Genomic DNA, 18,262 nt, shown 5'->3' on the forward strand with positions numbered 1-18,262 from the left:
ATATATATACACACACACACACACACACACACACACACACACAATAACTAACTTTAATAAGGCTGGGAGTATACTATGTACACGTGTATTTGCTGGCTTGCATGTATTGATTGTATACCAGCCACTGTTCCCAACTTGAGTCTGTAAATAGTGCGATTAAGGTTGTCCCATCCTTCACCCCGTATTTTCTTCCACATACCGGAAGTAGCTGATGCTAAGCGACGAGCTCAGCTCAAGACAAATTACTTTGCAGTCAAAGGATTTTGACAACACACACGTGTTTCACCTTGTATATGATAGTTGTTCGCGATAGATTTTTTTTATGGTTGTCGTATCTGCAATATTACGGCGGTGTATATACATATATATATATATATTTTTTTTTTTTGTCCAACTCGGGCAATCCTTCCTTTGTACAACGCTAGCCTCGGCCCTGAACTGTGGAAACAGGCGAATCTATGCTTATTCTGCGGGAGAAACCGAACAACAACAAGTCACCCAGACGCGTCAAACGTCCTCCGCTCAGGTTTTGTTTCAGGAATCTAACAACCATCGCCGCGTCGCGCACCGTAAACATCTTGCAGCCCCCGACTAACCACCGCTCCAACTCTGCCGTTGCGTTCCAGACCAGGCATGTCCGAGGCCATCGTAACGTTTCAGTCCCAGCTCTCCGGCGTCATGGAGACGGTGTTCAAGGCCGCCATGTATGAAATAACACGGCTGGTGGAGGATAGTTTCCTGGAGGAGGTGACGCGGAGCCGGGAGCAGGTGGAGTCCCTGACGAGGCGCCTGAAGTGGTCGGAGAGTCGGCGAAAAGAGAGGGACCGAGAGGGGGACGGAGGGAGGTGTGCGGACTGCGGGAGGAGACCCTCACCCGTAAAGACAGGTTGGTTTTAGAGTGACAATTTAAAGTGGTAATTCTTAAGATTATTTTGTGAAGTTAAAAACATCCATTTCAATATATATATATATATATATATATATGTCCTTGCACTCCATCACAAAAAGCCATTCAATGTATTTGTGTTATGCATGCACTCCTCCATATGTTTCCATTTGGTGGCGGGGTCCGCCTTTACTGGAAAGAATGCACCGATGGGGCACCCACAAGAAGTGGAAGACAGCTGCGGTGAATTTGATAAACCAGTTTAGCTGTTTGCGGTCAGCAAACTGTTGATATGGATGCATTCAAGAACATTCACAAAAATTATCCCCGCTGGACTGGAAAAAAAAAAAAATCCACAACCTCAAGTGACCAAGAAAAAAATATCAGATTATCCTCGTCTTCCCTAAAAGATCTTTGAGGGAAGACGAGGATGAGACCGGGTGTTGAAGAAAAAGTGTTGATAAATGAGCTATAATGAGCTCATACGTAGGATTTTTAAATTGGATTAAAAAAAAAAAAAAACGTTTAGAAATCCTCATTATATCCTGTAACCACTGCACCAAAAACCCGGTGACACCGCTAACACCGCTAACATCAGGCATTTGTCACCAGTGGGAAAGGAAAAACCCGGGTCTCAGGCCCCGATAAAATGACTCTGCAATAGACCCGGAATTTAATCGGCTCCACCTCCAATGGGTTGGGATACGAACAGGACACTCGGGTCGACCCACAAGTTTTGGCCCCTTTACCTGCGCGATGAGACGTCTGTTGAAATTCCGGACGCTGGTGCATTAATAGACAGGAATATCAGTGTGTTATGCTATTATTTCATATCCCATTTAGTATCCAAAATCAGAAGTTATTGACTTTTTTTCTGCATGGGGGACTGTGAAATGTTATGAGTGTGGGGATCGCACCGTGGGGAGCACGGCGGAGAACTCTCCCACTCCCCGCCGGGCTCTGAGTCACTCCAGCATTGTCTGACACCGAGGGACCGATGCGTGCACCGGCAGTATGGAGTATGCCGGTGCTCCATGCGGTCGTTCATAACTGATCCGATTCTTTTGAACAGCTCAAAATACTTTTTCAAGTTTTACAATTTTATGTCGTTGTTTGTTGAAGTTGCTGTCTGGGAACGCAAAAGTAGACCAATCACACTGGAACCATGACACGCCCCTTTTCCAGCCTGTTCGTGATGTCGAACGTAACGCACCAGAAAAGAAGGGTTTTTCTCCTGGCAATGGGGAAGGTGTCAATCTCCTATTTTCTAAAAATGTGGTGTATTCCAATGCCTCGCTGTAGTAAAATGACTGAGAAAGTGGAGTTTGGTCCATTTAGGAAGAAAGGCTTGTCTCAGCTTCTCTCATATCTTCTCACATCTCAATGACCTGTACATGACTGGTTCTTTTTTTTCTACTTCTTTTTTTTTAAATTTATATCTATCTTTTTTGATAAAGAAAAAGATCAGACACCTGGGAAGGCTGTGAAGGAAGACATTCAGAACTCCTGCACCAGTGCCACTACACATGAACAAGAAGAAGCAGAATGTGAGACCAATGGACTAGTAAAGGTACCACAGGAAAATAATTTAGAAATTCCCATTTCCTAAGATGTCGCATGCAGGAAGAACATTGAAATTCCTCTATGTCCACAGAGTTTTTTTCTTTTATGAATTAATTTGAGTCATCCGTCCGTCAGTCTCCAAACACAGATAGGGAGAAGCTGGAAACGACGCCTAAGGAGGAGGCTCTCCGCATCACACCGGATACCAATGAGCACCCGGAGAGATGGGGTGTCAGTTTGAGTGGTCAGTTTTGTCATATACTTTTCTTATCCTTGATGAATACAAATCATAAGGTGTTTTCGCACCAACCAGTTGTAGGGACTTCCTGAGGGGAACTAGGGAGCTCTCCCAAGAACTAGATACCTTCAAGGGCTTTTTCTCCTGGTTATATTCGCACAGTGAGTAGGAACGCTGAAGGGATATCAGCCAGCGGGGTTTCAGCACGACTTCCGTGTTCCTCATTGTATTTATTCTGTAACTTTCCCTTTTTTCACCTTATCAGTGCACTAAAATCTGTTACTGAACTAATTTGAGGCAAGAAATAAGCAACGAAGCTGCTGAATCTTCACTCTTATTAGTTCTACAAGATCAGATTTCCCGTTAGGAAAAAATAGGTTCTGGTCCACATGTCCTGGAAGATTTCAGTGTGATTCCGGTCAAATATTATTTGTGTTTATTGAGCTTTAAAACAATTGATAGGCAGGCTACACAAAGAATGAAATCATGAAGGCATGTCGATTTATAGTAGTTCTTATTGAATATTCAAAATAAAACAAGTCCCGTCAGTTAACGCCCTTTTATAAATAAATAAATAAATATAACTGCTTGAACTCAAATAATTTCTGTTTGTGAACAATAACTAACAAGTGCAACCACTTTAACATTTCATTTCAAATCCAATTTTTATCAAATAAACATAAATATGGCAAGTAGGTCTAAATAAATAATAAAGTTTGTGGTGTTGTCCGTCTTCGTCGGGACGTCTCTTCATCATATTTTGCAACACAATGGATATTTACCATCTGCTTTGGGTCGAACTTAAATATATATTTAAAAAATATATATGGATGTATATTGCCCTGTTGTCAACGATACATCATCTTTCTGCTTCTCCTCAGAGTTTGGACGCTGCGCCAGATCTGTCCTCCGCTCTGTGTGTACTATGTTTAGAAGCGCAACCTGCCGGCGGGGATTATGTCTATATTGACAAATGTGATTGGTTAGAGGTGAAAGGTCAGCTTTAGATCTTCCAAACCGATTGGCTTTCCGTTGCAACTTGCCGAACATGGAAATGAACAGATCTGTGGAATTTTTCTTTTATCAAAATGGTCGCTCAGCACTTATTAATTTAGATTTTTCTCAGAGGGAATTATTTTCACTGGACAATATGGCCATAGAGATTTAAATATGTTGGACTTGAGCAGATTTTCCCGGTCAAAAGCCGGCAATTACCGGCTGATGGAAACGCTGTACAAGACGTAGTTTAAAAACTTGTTTAAATGCCCGTGCCAACTTTTGTAAGGCACGGGCATGCGTCGGGACACCGCACAGGGTTTTTTTTTTCAATTCAATTAACATCCTAAAATTAAATAAATGAAACAAATAAAAATACTATTTTTATTGTTTTTATTTTCATTGGTTATTTTTTATTACCACTGAGTGTGCATGGGCTGGTCCGCACCCAGAGCGATGCGACTCGACCGGGCGGACTGTCCTCAGTCTGAGGGACCGGCGAGGGACCGTGGACTTACGTCACTGAAGTTTCCTCTTGTGCCGGTTAGTCCCTGCCCTGGAGTAGGAGCTAAAAAAAATCGCACAAAATGGCACTCTAAGGACTACGAACATCCCTAGTTCCTGCAGTACGGGCACAAAGAAAAGGGGCGGTTCCTCCAAAAGTTCTTAAAACTACAAAAAAGTTCCTGCAGTGTGAAAACGCCTATAGGTTAATATATTTAAATAGTTCTAATGAGCCAGCAAAATCCCTATTAAATACTTAATGCACATGCTTTGGTTTACTGCTTCCAAAGTCACCCACATGAGTAAATTATTTGGAAATGATTGCTTTCCTGAATTACTGTATATTAATCTACAGAAGTCATTCCAATTGTTACAATTTGTTTAAAATCAATGTTTTCCCTCTATTATATCAGGAGCTGAAGGGTCAGAATTGTCCAGGCCAGCTAAAAGTTTGATTGACCAAGAGATCCCACAGTGCCCGCAGGACTGGGAGCCTGGCCTGGACCAGAGTCAAGAGCCGAGTCTAGACGAGGACTCAACCGATCCACCCGAACCTCTTTATCAGAGCCGCTATGACATGGACGACCTGGGGGGCTTTGACAAGGCTGGATATACCGGTGGAAGTATGCTAGATATCGGTGATGTGGACGGATCACAACAGTCGCCAACCTGCGTGAATGAGGAATTGAGTTACATTGGCCAATATGAGGATGAACTGGGGGTGTACGAGGGGGTTGAGCATCAGCCTTATCAGGTCGATCACCCTCAGAGTAGAAGAGGTACATCATGTTCACCCTCAGGAGCCAATATAGAGGTGAGCGGGGAGTTCAGTTGTCTATTAATTAACGAAAAGGGATACCTACAGGATCCGAGTGTCCTGTACCCTGAACACGTACCTGCTGAGTCAAGCAGCCGATTGGGATTCCGGGGGCAGGGCCTTCCCTCCGGAGACCCACCTTTAGCTGGCTCAGATGAAATCTACGGGCCCTCAGAGACCTATAGTCACACTCTAAACATTGGAGAGAAATTACAGCTTCAGACAGGAGGAAGAGGAGGGAGGAGGCACAACTGCAACCAGTGCTCCATGTCTTTCCCCGACTCCTCATCTCTTAAGACCCACAAGCAGACACACAAAAACTGGCAAGGGTCCCGATATTCCTGCAACCAGTGTGGAAAAACGTTTACCCAGGCGTGTAACCTCAAAGTACACCAAAGGATTCACTCAGACCAGGGGCTACACCTCTGCAGTCACTGCGGAAAAGGTTTCCCTTCCTTCTCTGACCTGAAGACACACAAGTGTAGCCAAATGGGGGACAAACCATACTGTTGTACTGTATGTGGGAACAAGTTTAGCCGCCTGTGGAATCTCAAGTTGCACCGGCGCATTCACACCCAGGAGAAGCCTCACCAGTGTACCATGTGTGATAAAAGCTTTACGCGGGCAGACATCTTGAAGGTCCATCAACGCACCCACACCGGGGAGAGACCGTACTGCTGTGCTCTGTGTGGGCTCAGCTTCAAACGCCTGGATCATCTAAAATCACATCAGCGCAAACACAGGGCTGATCTATGAGTTTCTCTGGGGCAAGAGAATTGAAGTTGTACTCAATTTACTATTTGTAATGATGATTTGTTTGGTATTTTTGCAGAATATTGTATTTTGTTTTTTTTCATCAATATCAGAATATTAATTCACATTTTGTTTTTACATTGAGTTTGACTCTTTCTTCATGACTCAGTGTTTTTGATTAAGGTATTATGAAATATGCTCATGTACAAAATTAATAATAAACATAGTATTGTTTATTTCTTTCAAATATAAAGCATTTATTCACATGAAGCCAACTACATTTGTCATGCATATACGTACATACAGTATGTTTGGTAATTTATGAAAACATTTCAGAAGATTGTTCAAAATTGAATTGTTTCACAGTTAAAAAATAAAGCCAAATGTTTGTGCATGTTCTTGTTGTCCGTGTGTTACTTTACCAGATGGCAGCTTATTTGTGAAGATTGAATTTAGATTTGGGATTAAATAACAAACTCTAGACTGGCATGTAAAAAAATACAATGTTTTTTAAAGTAAACGTAAATGTAGAGTGTTTTGGTCTTTTTTGGGCAAAAATAAAGTTGCTTCACATAATTAACGGGCAGTCCAAAAGAAATCCAACAAGTATATCAGCATCCATATAAGCGTCACTTACGTTAGATAAATAGAGAAAGAAAATCACAAAACTTAGCTCTACATGTAATCTAATACAATGAGTTTAGAAATTCTGCATTGGATTCACCCTGTAACCCAGGTACAATCCAGATACAGAGAAATTGACCCAAAGTGTGGATGCTAGGGTTAGGGTGTGTGTGAAACCAATGATGTTTGCAGTGCTGTGCGTGCGCTGAGGGATAAACCCACTGGCGGTAGCTTAAAGAGCTGCGCTTACTCATAGGATCTGGAGTTACAATACGTAACTAACATTCTATTTCGTATAAGCGCCACCTCTAGTGGGTTAAAGGCGGAGCACAGCAGGATATTATCTAGGCCTCAACGCTCAATGCCCAACCACTGCACCACAGGACCCCATATGACCCTGAATGGCACAGCATAGTAGAATAATAAATTCTCGATGATGGAATGAAGGCTGGGAACAAATAAATCCTCATGCTGTGACAGGTGGAGACAGAGGTTACGCACTGTAATGGGGAGCCCTTGAGATTGCTCTCTAGTGCACAAAAAGGTGCTGGGAACGGCGCAAGGACGCCGTGTGCACAATGCCGCAGGACAGCGAGCGCACCGAGCAGCGGAGGTGAGATGTGGCTTCCTCCTCAGAGCTGCGACGGGGGGGGGGAAGAATCCACCGAGAGTTATCACTCTCGATCTGAAGCAGCTAGTGATGCTTTGAGATTTAATAGACAGGTTAGGGTGAAAAATAGCCGAGCTGCCATCTCCTTGGATCCTGAGGCATGAAGGAGCCACGGACAGCGCAGATAAATCACAAACTCTCTTTGCAGATATCAGAGCCAATAGCAGAGTTGTTTTGGCTGACAGAAACTTAAGTGGAACCTGGTCCAAGTCCTCAAAAGGGGCCTCAACCAGCACGCCTAAAGCCAACATTAGGTCCCATTGAGGAGCTAAGGAGCGTGACACCGGTCTGTCTCCGTACACCCTTTAGGAAGCGTTTCAACATAGGGTTACTTAACACCGATCTGTCACAGAAGCCCTTGTGGCAGGACAAAGAGCCTAAAGCCATGTCGTAACTGTGCTGGAAGCTAAATTCCTATCCACCAACAGTTAGAGGAATGAAAGCACCTCAGGCAGGGGACCTACCCTGGCATCCAAATCTTTTCCCACACACCAGTGGTGAAAAGCTGCCCATTTGGCAGAATAAGATGCTCTGGTGGACGCGGCTCTCACGCACTGGATAGTGCCACGCTGTCATTTCGGTTTAGTTTAATTCCACATCTAGACAGCGAGCCTGGAGGGAAGAGGGGACCCCTTTTTCCAATTTATGCTGATGCCCAGGCTTGACAGATATGTCACCAGTGTCTCGTCTGTAGTGTCGCGTCCTCCTTTTAGTGGATCAGCAAAAGCAGGTCGTCCAGATAAAAAAAGCACTATCCCCATCCTGTGTAAGGGCTGCAGAGCTGTTTCCACACATCTGGAAAAAGTGTGTGGAGCCAGGGAATAACCGAATGGCAGATGGTTGTACTAGTACTGAATCCCCTGGAATGGGAAGCGTAGGAATTTCCTGTGTTTCGGAATGATGGAGAGGTGGAAATATGCTTTCAGATCAATTGAAGTGAACCACTCGCACTAGTGAACACATTCCAGCACCAGTCTTATCCTCAGCATGTGGAAAAGCCTTTCCATTATTGCTTGTTGAACAGCGACAGGTCAACGATTGGCCTCATTGCTCCCATCTTTTTCGGAACCTGGAAATAACGAGAGTAAAACCCATGATTTTCCTCTCATAAGGGAACCCTGGAAATTTCATTTTTCAACAGGTGTTCCTGCAGCTCTGTTTGGAGAGCAAGACACTGTTCCTGGGATGACAGGACTGTTTCCAGACAGGCGAGGCAGGCGCTGTTCTTTTTTTTTTTTTAATCTATTTTATCTCTTTCCTCTTTCATATTACCCTGGATCAAACCTAACGTAATTTCTCGTGCCAGAGACACGGCTGAAGTCTTGCTAAATCAAGTGTTTAGCGTGCACAGCCTCCCTGAGTCTCAATTCACTGCTAGTTTCTGGACTGAGTTTTGCAGTCTGCTAGGGACCACAGTCAGCCTCTCTTTGGGTTTCCATCCCCAGTCCAATGGCCAGACCGAGAGGATGAACCAGGATATAGAGGCCACGCTGGTTGCATGGTTTCATGGAATCCTACCTCACGGCACAGACAACTGTTATGGGTAGAATATGATAACATAACACCTTGCCCAGATCTGCTACCGGTCTCTCTCCATTCCAGTGTTCCCAGGGCTATCGGCCTCCTATGTTTCCCAAGCAGGAACGTGAGGGCAGCGCCCCATCTGTTCAAGCTTTCATCCGCCGGTGCCAACATACCTGCCGGCTGGCCTGTGCCACTCTACTACGCATCTCTGACTGCTATCAGAGATCAGCCAACCGTCACCGCATCCTTGTTCCTGCCTACACTCTGGGACAGAAAGACTTGCTCTCTTCACAGGACCTACCCCTCTGGGTTGAGCCCAGAAAGCTGGTCCTATGCTTTGTAGGGCATTCCCCATATCCAAGATCATCAACCATGCAGCTCTTCGCCTGTGTTTTCCCCGGTCTATCTGCATCCATCTGTCATCCACGTATCTCGACTCAAGGAGCTTAAGGAGAGTCCGCTTCAACATTTCATCATGCCATGTCACTAACCTCCATGTAATTTCTTCTTCTGATGATTTTGCGACAGGCTAGACGCAGAAAAGGTGTATTGCTGCCCTCCAAAGTTTATTCGTATAACTTCATTAAATTAGTTATTCCTTAGTTCGATGTGCGATGGAGAAAATCCATTACAGTTTGTTTTTTTCACAATGTTCTGCGATGAGTATTGATTTCAAAGAATGATCTGTTACTCCAATTTCTGACAGCTCTACTTACACAAGGTTTCTCTCTGTGGGATAGTTGGTGCATTCCATCAAAGCATAATTCACAGTTTTTGCCTCTCCACAGATGCATTTTCCATCTGGGTGCTTATCAACCAGTGCCAGCCCATGTTTCAGTGCATAGTGCCCAGTCTCAGCTTAGTTATAACCACATTGTCCCTCCGGCCCATTCTTGTATTAGATGTGTGTTTTAGTGTTTGCTGTAATGAAAAATAAAACCTTCCCTTGTTTCCCTCTTCCCATTCCTTGTGCCAAAACTTTGTTTTTCCTTGTTGTATTAAGCTCTTACACGCAGCTCTTCCATGCGTTACTTCCAGAACTAATTTATTCCTGTTGATGGCCCCTTTTTCTGTCTTATCAGCATCTTCATTCCACTGTACTCCTATGTGAGCTGGGACCCAGAAAAAAAAAACAGTATTCCTCAACTTAAACACTCAATTTAACAGTCAACTATTAGATCTACTATTACTATTCTCTACAATTAGATCTGGTCTATCCCCAATTTTCCCACCCTTCCATGCCATTAGTGGTGCAGTAGAATCTGAGCATGTAATTATCATTCCTAGTCTCACTTCCTCCACCCTGACAAGTGCCAACAAGATAGCCACAAGCTCTGTAATGAAAACTGGTTCGTGATTTGATATCTGCTTTCCATGTTGTATCTGTAATTGTGGGATGCTTCTTCCTATTGCAGCTTTTCCATTGTTCAGATTCCTGGACTCATCGGTGTAAATCTGTATGTAGTATACCCATTTTTCTTGAGGATGGTCACTTACTGAAGTCACAGGATCCCCCGCATCCTTCTTCTTGATTTAGTCTGATATGGAAAAGTCTACATCAGGTTCTGGCAAAAGCCATGGCGTAACAGGAGGCTAGCACATGGCCGGGCCCATTGACAGATCTTTCACTCCCACTTTCCGTGGTCTCTCACCTATGGAATTTACTTGACTCCCCCTCCCCCTCCCTGAAGTTCAGAGTGCTCCCCCAACAAACACCTGGCAGCTATTAAGCACCTATAACTCTATAGCTTAGACCAGTAGTTCAGAGACAATTTGGTCCCTCTCAGCTGTAATGTGGTTTTCACATTTCAATTAAAAGGACATTGATAGAAGCTGTTATAAAAGCCCCACAACATATTCCAAGTGCTTTAGCATGCACCCACTCCAGCTTCTTTAGAACAGAGGAAGCTGCTGTCCCATATTTCATACAACCATAATCAATTGCAGATCTTATGATTTCCCTGTATATCATCAAAAATGTTCCTCTATCTGCTCCCCAGTCAGATCCTACCTCAGATTGTATGACATTAATGTCTTCTCTACATGTACCCTCCATGTCATTCTCTTCTCAAACCAGACACCCAGAAATGTTAATGTTTTAACTCTTTCAATAGGCTTGATGTATAAGCCTGAGGTCCTGCTGTGAAGCTTTCTCTTTAAAACCATAAACCACATACTTTGACTTTGAAATTTCAAAACCCTATTCCTCTGCTCATGTCACTACTTCATCCAATGCCTGCTGCAGTTGCTTATGAATGTGTGTGGTCTAAGTTTCAACCTCTTTTCGACATGGCCCCATCATCAGCAAACAGTGAACCAAGGTTGCACCAAAACCATTTCCCACTTTACAAAAAATATCATTGATCATTATGCTAACCAAAACTGGGCTTTTTTTTCACAGGATATAGCCCCACCTACAGTACTCTCAATTGAATAGTACGACCTCTCAAAAAGCTCTTGATCCAGTTCAGCATCCTACCTTGTATACCAGGATCATACAACTTTGTCACTAAACCCTCATTCCACAACATATCATACGCCTCCTCAATGTCGAGAAATACACTCACGAGTGTTTCTTTATTTGCCAATGCCTTCCTGATGTCCAATTCCAGCACTATTGCAGTGTCCATAGTGGATCGCCCAACCCTAAAGCTACTTTTATAAGGGACAAAATATTTTTGTTTCTCAAGCATATATACTAGTCTGTCTGTAACCACACGTTCCATTATTTTACATAAAACAGCCGTCAGTGCAACTGGGCGGCAATAGCCATGTTCATTTGCTGTTTTACCAAGTTTCTATACAGGGACAACAATCAAGTGTTTCCATTCTTTGGCAAATGTCCTTGTTCCCAAATTGTATTGATTAGTGCTAATATCTCCTCGAGTACCAGATCATCCAGATGGCGAAATATCTGGTTGTGGCAGTTTCTCCTACCACACACCAGCCAAGTGGGGTTTTCAGGGCCCTCCAGCACAGAGACACATAAGAGAGAGAGAGAGAGAGGGAGAGAGAGAGAGAGGTGGGGGTGGGGGGGGGGGGGAGTGGCAACAGTATATTGTAGAGAGTAGTGGGCCAGTTGGAATTAGCCAGGAGCAGATAGACATGTGTCATGAGAGGGCTCCTGTCCTGAATGTGTAAGGATGCCGGTTTTACCTGCTGCTCGTTAGATCAACCAACGAGCCACAGGCATGCAGCCACGCTGATCCAATCACCTAGATCAAGGTCAGGTGTGGCTGCTCAACCAGACCCTCCCCATACCACACTGGTACCGTAACCCATCCCTTCCAGGTGTTGGGTCTCTCCCTTTCTGAATGGCTTGTTTCAGCTCTTACAAAGAAAGTAAGGTATTCACTACATTTGTATTATCATCATTAGGTTCTAGTTTGAAATTCTCATCCTTCAACTTCTTCTCCCTCTTCTTTTTGCTGGCTGAGCTTCTCTTAGCTATGTACTGTTATAAATGTTTTAACTAGCATGACTGCCAATAACTTCCTAACCTGTTTGTGTTCCTGAAGTACTGCAACATTTACACCAGCTTTCTCACTTTCCTTCCTCTATAACCCTCCTGGCTTTTGGCCCGAGTTTCTTATATGCAATTTCATGGCTTTCCAAATGACTGTTCCTCAACTGCCGGTAGGCTTTATTTTGAGCACATACAGCAAGATGCATGCATCATTCCATCATGGTACAAGCTTACGTTCTTTTGGACCTTGTGTTTTTGGTATGCACTCGTCTGCAGCAAATGTTACCATTTCCCAAAGTGTCTGCTCCACCTATCCACATCCTCACTACTTACATTTCCGACCTCTCCCCGAGTCTTCTCTTTGAATTCTTCCCACCTTGCCCTTGAGTAATTGAATCTCCTTGGCCAGTCATCCTGCTCTTTTACTAGCATCCCACCAAACTTCCTTAATATTGTGTATCTGTCCATTATATTTCATCCCCCCACTTAGGCAAGCTCAGATGATGATGTAAATGTTCAGTCCTTGCACTATTTTGCTGCACAACTGACTTGGAACCATGTTGGCATACCATCATTAAATACTTCTTAGTCTGTGTTTGTCTTGAAAATCCTCCAGCACAATTCCATTTCTGTCTCGTGCTCTGCTCTCCTAAACTGCACTATGTGCAATAAAATCCCCAGTCCATATTACTGGTAGCTCGACTATATCCAATATACCACCGGCTTCTCTTCCTCCAACTGTAGTCCAGGGTTGTAGAAGTTACCTACAGAGATCTTTTCCTGTGATGACCATACTTTAACAACCACACATTCAAGCTCATTGTTGATCTCTACTTTTCTGTGTTTGTAAACCTTTCTTAATAAATGTGGCACACCCTCCCCAAACTCTATTGGCTGTGTCTGCCCTTAAGCATCCACATCCTGGAATTGAAAAAATCGAAACATGGCTTAGCCAAGTCTCTTGTACACAGATAAAATCCTGTTTCTCAACAAATGCATCAACAAGCCATTTTAATTCCTGACCATGGCTACTACATAATCAATCCACTGCAGGACATAAAACATATTTTTTTGGAAAAAATTCAGGTGGATGCACAAAACTTTAGAAACAGTCGACATATCTACATTCATTTAGGTAACACAAAGAAATGTCAGATGCAGACCAAGTACAGAAAAACATTTGTGCATTCATTTTAATAGACCAATGTTCAGAGATACAGGACATACACTGTGCCCCTCAAAACATCTTACTGTGGCTACAGTATTAAACACATATTAGACAGGACACCGCTTGCTTTAAAGACCAACTCCTAGACTGTCATATTGTTACGACCCAGTTTTTCATTAGTTTCTACAGTAAAAAATGTGGATAAGCTGCTGTCTTTTATACTGCTATTATATTATGGGGCAACAAATTGGAAAGAGGAAACTACGGACGCTGCTTCTCTGTCGAGAATAGACTTCATTGACATCCCATTTCAACGGGACTTTGAGTGTGCGCCCACTTGCCTAATTTCAGAAAGTTGTCCCACAAACAGTCCTATGAGCCAGACTGGCACCAGCATCCTTCTTGGTGCCAGCTGAATGATGACATTTGCAGAACATAGATCATTGCCCTTTAAACTGAACCGATACAAAACTACCAGTTGCCAGACCATTTAATTTATTCTGGGGTATTTGAATGCTTGAAACTGAACCTTGAAAGGAATGTCTTTGAACTTCTAAGAAGTGAATCAATCACTCAACCACACATTTTCTTTATTTCTAAACTATAAGTACTTGGACGGGAAGTAGTTTTTGGTAAATAAACTTTTAAACTATAAGCAGTTTGGCGGCAAGTAGTGTTTGGGTAGAATAAATCTTCAAAAATATAAGCAGTTAGACAAGAAGTAGCATTCAGGTGGAATAAACATTTTAAACTATAAGCAGTCAGACAGGAAGTAGCATTTGGTTGAAATAAACCTTTAAAATGATAAGCAGCTAGACAGAAAGTAGGATTTGGGTGGAGTAAACCTTTAAAACTGTAAGCAGTAAGACAGGAAGTAGTATTTGGGTAGAATAAACTTTTCAAACTACAAGTTCTTGGACAGGAAGTAGTATTTGGGTGGAGTAAACCTTTAAAACTGTAAGCAGTAAGACAGGAAGTAGTATTTGTGTGGAATAAACCTTTAAAACTGTAAGTAGGAAGTAGTATTTTGTTAAATAAAACGTTAAAACTATAAGCAGTTCAACAGGGTGTAGTATTTGGGTGGAATAAACATTTCTGGAATAAACCAGAGTATCTCAGTCATCTGAGGTATTTACAGCACCTTCCTTCCACACAGATGGGGCCATGCCCCCGCTCTCAAGAAGGCCTTGAAGAGCCTTATAAGCTACCTGAGAGGGAGCCTGTCACAATCAAAAGGAAGAGATACAGCAACTTGTTATGTTTGTTCTCTGGATAAATCACAGGTCAGGGTGACAGGTGGTTCTTATTCAGTTCTGTGAGCTAGATGGCACTTAGGAAGTTATCAGTAAGGACCCTGTTTGTTCGAGTAAGGGCCCTTCACTTTTACTGGCACTTATCTCTCCACCAGAGCTTAACTTAAAGTGGAAAATTGTGATATGAGGAGAAGAAGGAAAAGAGGAGATAGGTATTAAAACAGGAGGTATTTGATGTGGTTGATTATCCTTAAGCAGTATCTATGATTATTAAAGCAGTACCTATAATTCTAAAGTAATATCAGTATCTATGATTATTAAAACAATATGATACTGAGCATAACAAATCATAACATCAATTACTCAATGCATAGTAATCATATAAGAAAATTTCTACATACTAAGTAAATAGAAAAAATCACAATAGACGTATAATTGATATGCAACGCAGTAAAATAATTAATAATAATCTCTTAACATTGGGTTTCATGACACAGGGTTTGATCATCATCATCATCATCATCATCATCAGCGTATGGGTCGCCTGGGATGCAATCTGAAATAGAATGCAAATCAGGGTCGGATGGGGTCACGGTGGTGTAAGCTGATGAAACATCCGCTTGGACCATCACTGAGGTCGTGGTCTTAGCCACACTGGCTTCTACGCATGCCACAAGAATAGCCACAAAAACACAGACAATGGTTATGATGGCAAAAATAAAGATGAAACCTTTCAACAATGAGCCACCCCATGAGCTAAACATGTTGTATACCGCCTCAAAAGGGTCGAGGCCAGGAACCTCATAGAGCTCGGTCAGACTGGCGTAGGTGTCATGGGCGAAGTCTTGGACGACTGATGTGGCATCTGCAATCAAAGTAAAACATTCCCTCCCGTTGATTTTATGTACAGCCACTTGAGAGGCTAACAGGATATCAAGGGCCATTCTGTTCTGCTGTACGACCTTGCTGATATCTGTAATTTCTTGCTGGCCGGCAGATAAGGTGAGAGAAGAACAATTCACGTGTTTTTCTTAGATTGAGTACAGAGTTGCTATTTCTTCCTGTGAAGTGTAAGTACCATAACCAGGAATTAAAACACTAAAAACACGTTTAACCGTAGTAATCGTACACCTAACACGGTGTTGAGATGATACTTTTGCAGCTAAGGCCTTTCTGACCAATGGAATCAGATACGCAAGATAACATGTGCCTGTTGAATAAGGAGTGTGGCGGTGTCGCCTACCACACACCAATCAAGTGGCATTTTCAGGGACCTCCGGCACAGCGACACAGATGACAGGGTTTCAGACAAACAGTTCATTGTAGAGAGTAGGCTAGATGGAATAAGCCCGGAAGCAGATGGACACGTGAGTGTGTGTGGGGATGGGGGTTTTAACCTGCTGCTTGTTTGACCAACCCATAACAGGTAAGCAGCCACTCTGATCCTGGGCCCCAATTACCTAGACCCAGGACAGGTGTGGCTGCTCAAACCACATCATCCCCACACCACAAGGAGGTACCCAGCTACAGACCACTTCCCGAATAGATACACCTGTTCGGGAAGTGGTGTTGGTGAAATTGAGTCTGTCATGGTGATGTTACTATCACAGCTCCTGTTTCCCAGCGCTGGGACATCCCTAGATCCAGATGAGTATGGAGATCCCAAGCGCCATGCACATCGCTCCCCTCATGCCCCCGGGCATTCAGCGGAACGGGTGCCAAGGTCCCTCAAGATAAGCCATGATGCTTTGTGTTGTCTTCAATTTCTCCTCAGGGGACAAATAATGCAGCTGAGCATTGTAGGGTTTTCAACTGACCCTGAAGAGGACAGTATTGCGGGTAAGCAGTGTAGTACTGGATGGGGTTTTTGTGGGCCTTCTATGCATCGGGTTGTCACTTCTGGGGCGAGACAGGTAAGACCTGAGTCACTAAAAGATATCACCCCTGCCTTATCTGGACTTCCCCCTAGGCAGTAAGGCTTTTAAAACCCCTTGGTGACTACGCTAGACTTTAATAATAATAATAATAATAATAACTTAAATTTGTATAGCTCCTTTCAAAAAAGCCAAGGTTGCTTTACAGGAGAGGGGCACAGGGGCGGGGCAGATTAAGGGAGAGAGGAACAAAACAAAACAAAGGAATAGCTAAACTAACTAACTAATGGGGAAAGGCCATAGTGAAAAGGTAGGGCTTGAGGGTTGTTTTGAAAGTGTCCAGGGTCGGGGCGTTACGGATTACGGGAGGGAGAGAGTTCCAGAGGGTGGGGGCTGCCACGCTAAAAGCGCTGTCCCTGAAAGTTCGTAGTCTGGTACGGGGGACGGACAGCAGACCCATGTCAGAGGACCACAAGTTCCAGGATGGAGTGGGCTGGTGAGGAGGTTGTACAGGTATTGGGGGGCGAGTGTGTGAAGGGATTTGTATGTGAGGAGGAGGAGTTTGTAAGAGATGCGGAACTTGACCGGGAGCCAGTGGAGGTGGATGAGGGTGGTGGTGATGTGCTGCCAGGGCTTGGTGTGGGTGAGAACCCTGGCAGCTGAGTTCTGCACATACTAGAGCCTGTCCAGGGCTTTGTTGGAAACCCCAGACAGGCGTTACAGAAGTCCAACCGGGAGGTTATGAAAGCGTGGATGAGGGTCGGAGGGACGGAGACGGGAGATGTTTTTGAGGGGATAGAAGGCCGACTTGGTGATGGATCTGATGTGTGACTGAAGGAGAGGGTAGAGTCGGACCTCGGCAGATGTTTTGATCAAACAGCCTTCAACGAGGAGGAGGAGATTTCCAACCTTCCATAGCAGCGGCTTTGGGGCCACAACCTTGAGCCCTGACTTTTTGCTGTTGAGTAGGAATAGGTTTGTTGTCATCCAGGTTTTTATGGCATGGAGGCAGTTGACCAGAGACTGTGGGGGGAGCAGAGTGGATGGTCAGGTGCTGAGATAAAGCTGTGTATCATCAGCATAGCAGTGGAAGTTGAGACCATGGTGACGAATTATCTGGCCGAGGGGAAGTAGGTAGATCATGAAGTGTGGTGGACTGAGCATAGAGCCTTGAGGGACACCATGGTTGACTGGGGCATGGGGGGAGGAGGAGCCGTTGATGTTGACAAACTGAGTTCTGTTTGATAGATATGATTGAAACCATGAGAGAGCTGTACCGGTGATGCCAAGGAGGTTGGATAGGCGATTGAGGAGGATTGTGTGGGAAACCGTGTCAAAAGCAGCGGAAAGGTCCAGGAGGGATAAGGATACTGATATTACTGGAATCTGCAGCGAGGAGGAGGTCGTTAGTGATCTTGATCAGGGCGCACTCTGTGCTGTGGTGTGCTTTGTAGGCTGACTGCAGGGGTTCGTAGAGCTCATGGTTGGACAGATGTTGATGGAGCTGGGGGGCCACTGCTCTTTCCAGGACCTTACTGAGGAATGGAAGGTTGGAGATCGGCCGGTTGTTGTTAAGATCGTCAGGGTCCAGACCAGGCTTCTTCAGGATGGAGACTATTTCGAGACTGGGGGAACTGTACAGATGCTAGGGAGGAGTTGATTATGTATGTGATGGAGGGGCAGAGGGTAGGAATGCAGGCTTTCACCATAGGGTCCAGGGAGCAGGTGGAGGCTTTGGCTTTGGTCACCAACCTCGAGACTAGTGAAGCATCCACGAGGGAGAAGGAAGAGAAAGAGCATTGGGGGCGGAGGGGGGCAGCTGAGGGCACACTGCCCAGTGTCTGGGACATGTTGGGAGGAGAGGGGGCAGGAACCAGGAGTTGTCTGTGAATGGTTAATGGTGGTGAATAGTGCTCTGGGGTGGTT

The 18,262-nt window shown here is 44.2% G+C and overlaps 1 protein-coding gene across 1 annotated transcript; it reads left to right on the top strand.

Annotated features, from left to right (window-relative positions):
* The first annotated feature begins 243 nt into the window (after positions 1-243).
* LOC307229239 (uncharacterized protein) lies at positions 244-6,151 on the top strand. Its single transcript, XM_079999185.1, has 5 exons — positions 244-526; positions 627-886; positions 2,344-2,456; positions 2,585-2,693; positions 4,601-6,151. The coding sequence occupies exons 1-5, from the start codon at positions 459-461 to the stop codon at positions 5,758-5,760; spliced, it is 1,710 nt and encodes a 569-aa protein (XP_079855311.1). The 5' UTR covers positions 244-458; the 3' UTR covers positions 5,761-6,151.
* The last annotated feature ends 12,111 nt before the right edge of the window (positions 6,152-18,262 follow it).

This window comes from Zeus faber (genome assembly GCF_960531495.2).
Source record: "Zeus faber genome assembly, chromosome: 4".
NCBI lineage: Eukaryota > Metazoa > Chordata > Actinopteri > Zeiformes > Zeidae > Zeus > Zeus faber.

Bases quoted from the DNA above. Each gene is read 5' to 3' on its own strand.
- LOC307229239 (XM_079999185.1), top strand. From the start codon at position 459: ATGCTTATTCTGCGGGAGAAACCGAACAACAACAAGTCACCCAGACGC. The intron at 887-2,343 runs GTTGGTTTTAGA...TTTTTGATAAAG, and splicing joins ACCCTCACCCGTAAAGACAG to AAAAAGATCAGACACCTGGG. The intron at 2,457-2,584 runs GTACCACAGGAA...TCCGTCCGTCAG, and splicing joins AGACCAATGGACTAGTAAAG to TCTCCAAACACAGATAGGGA.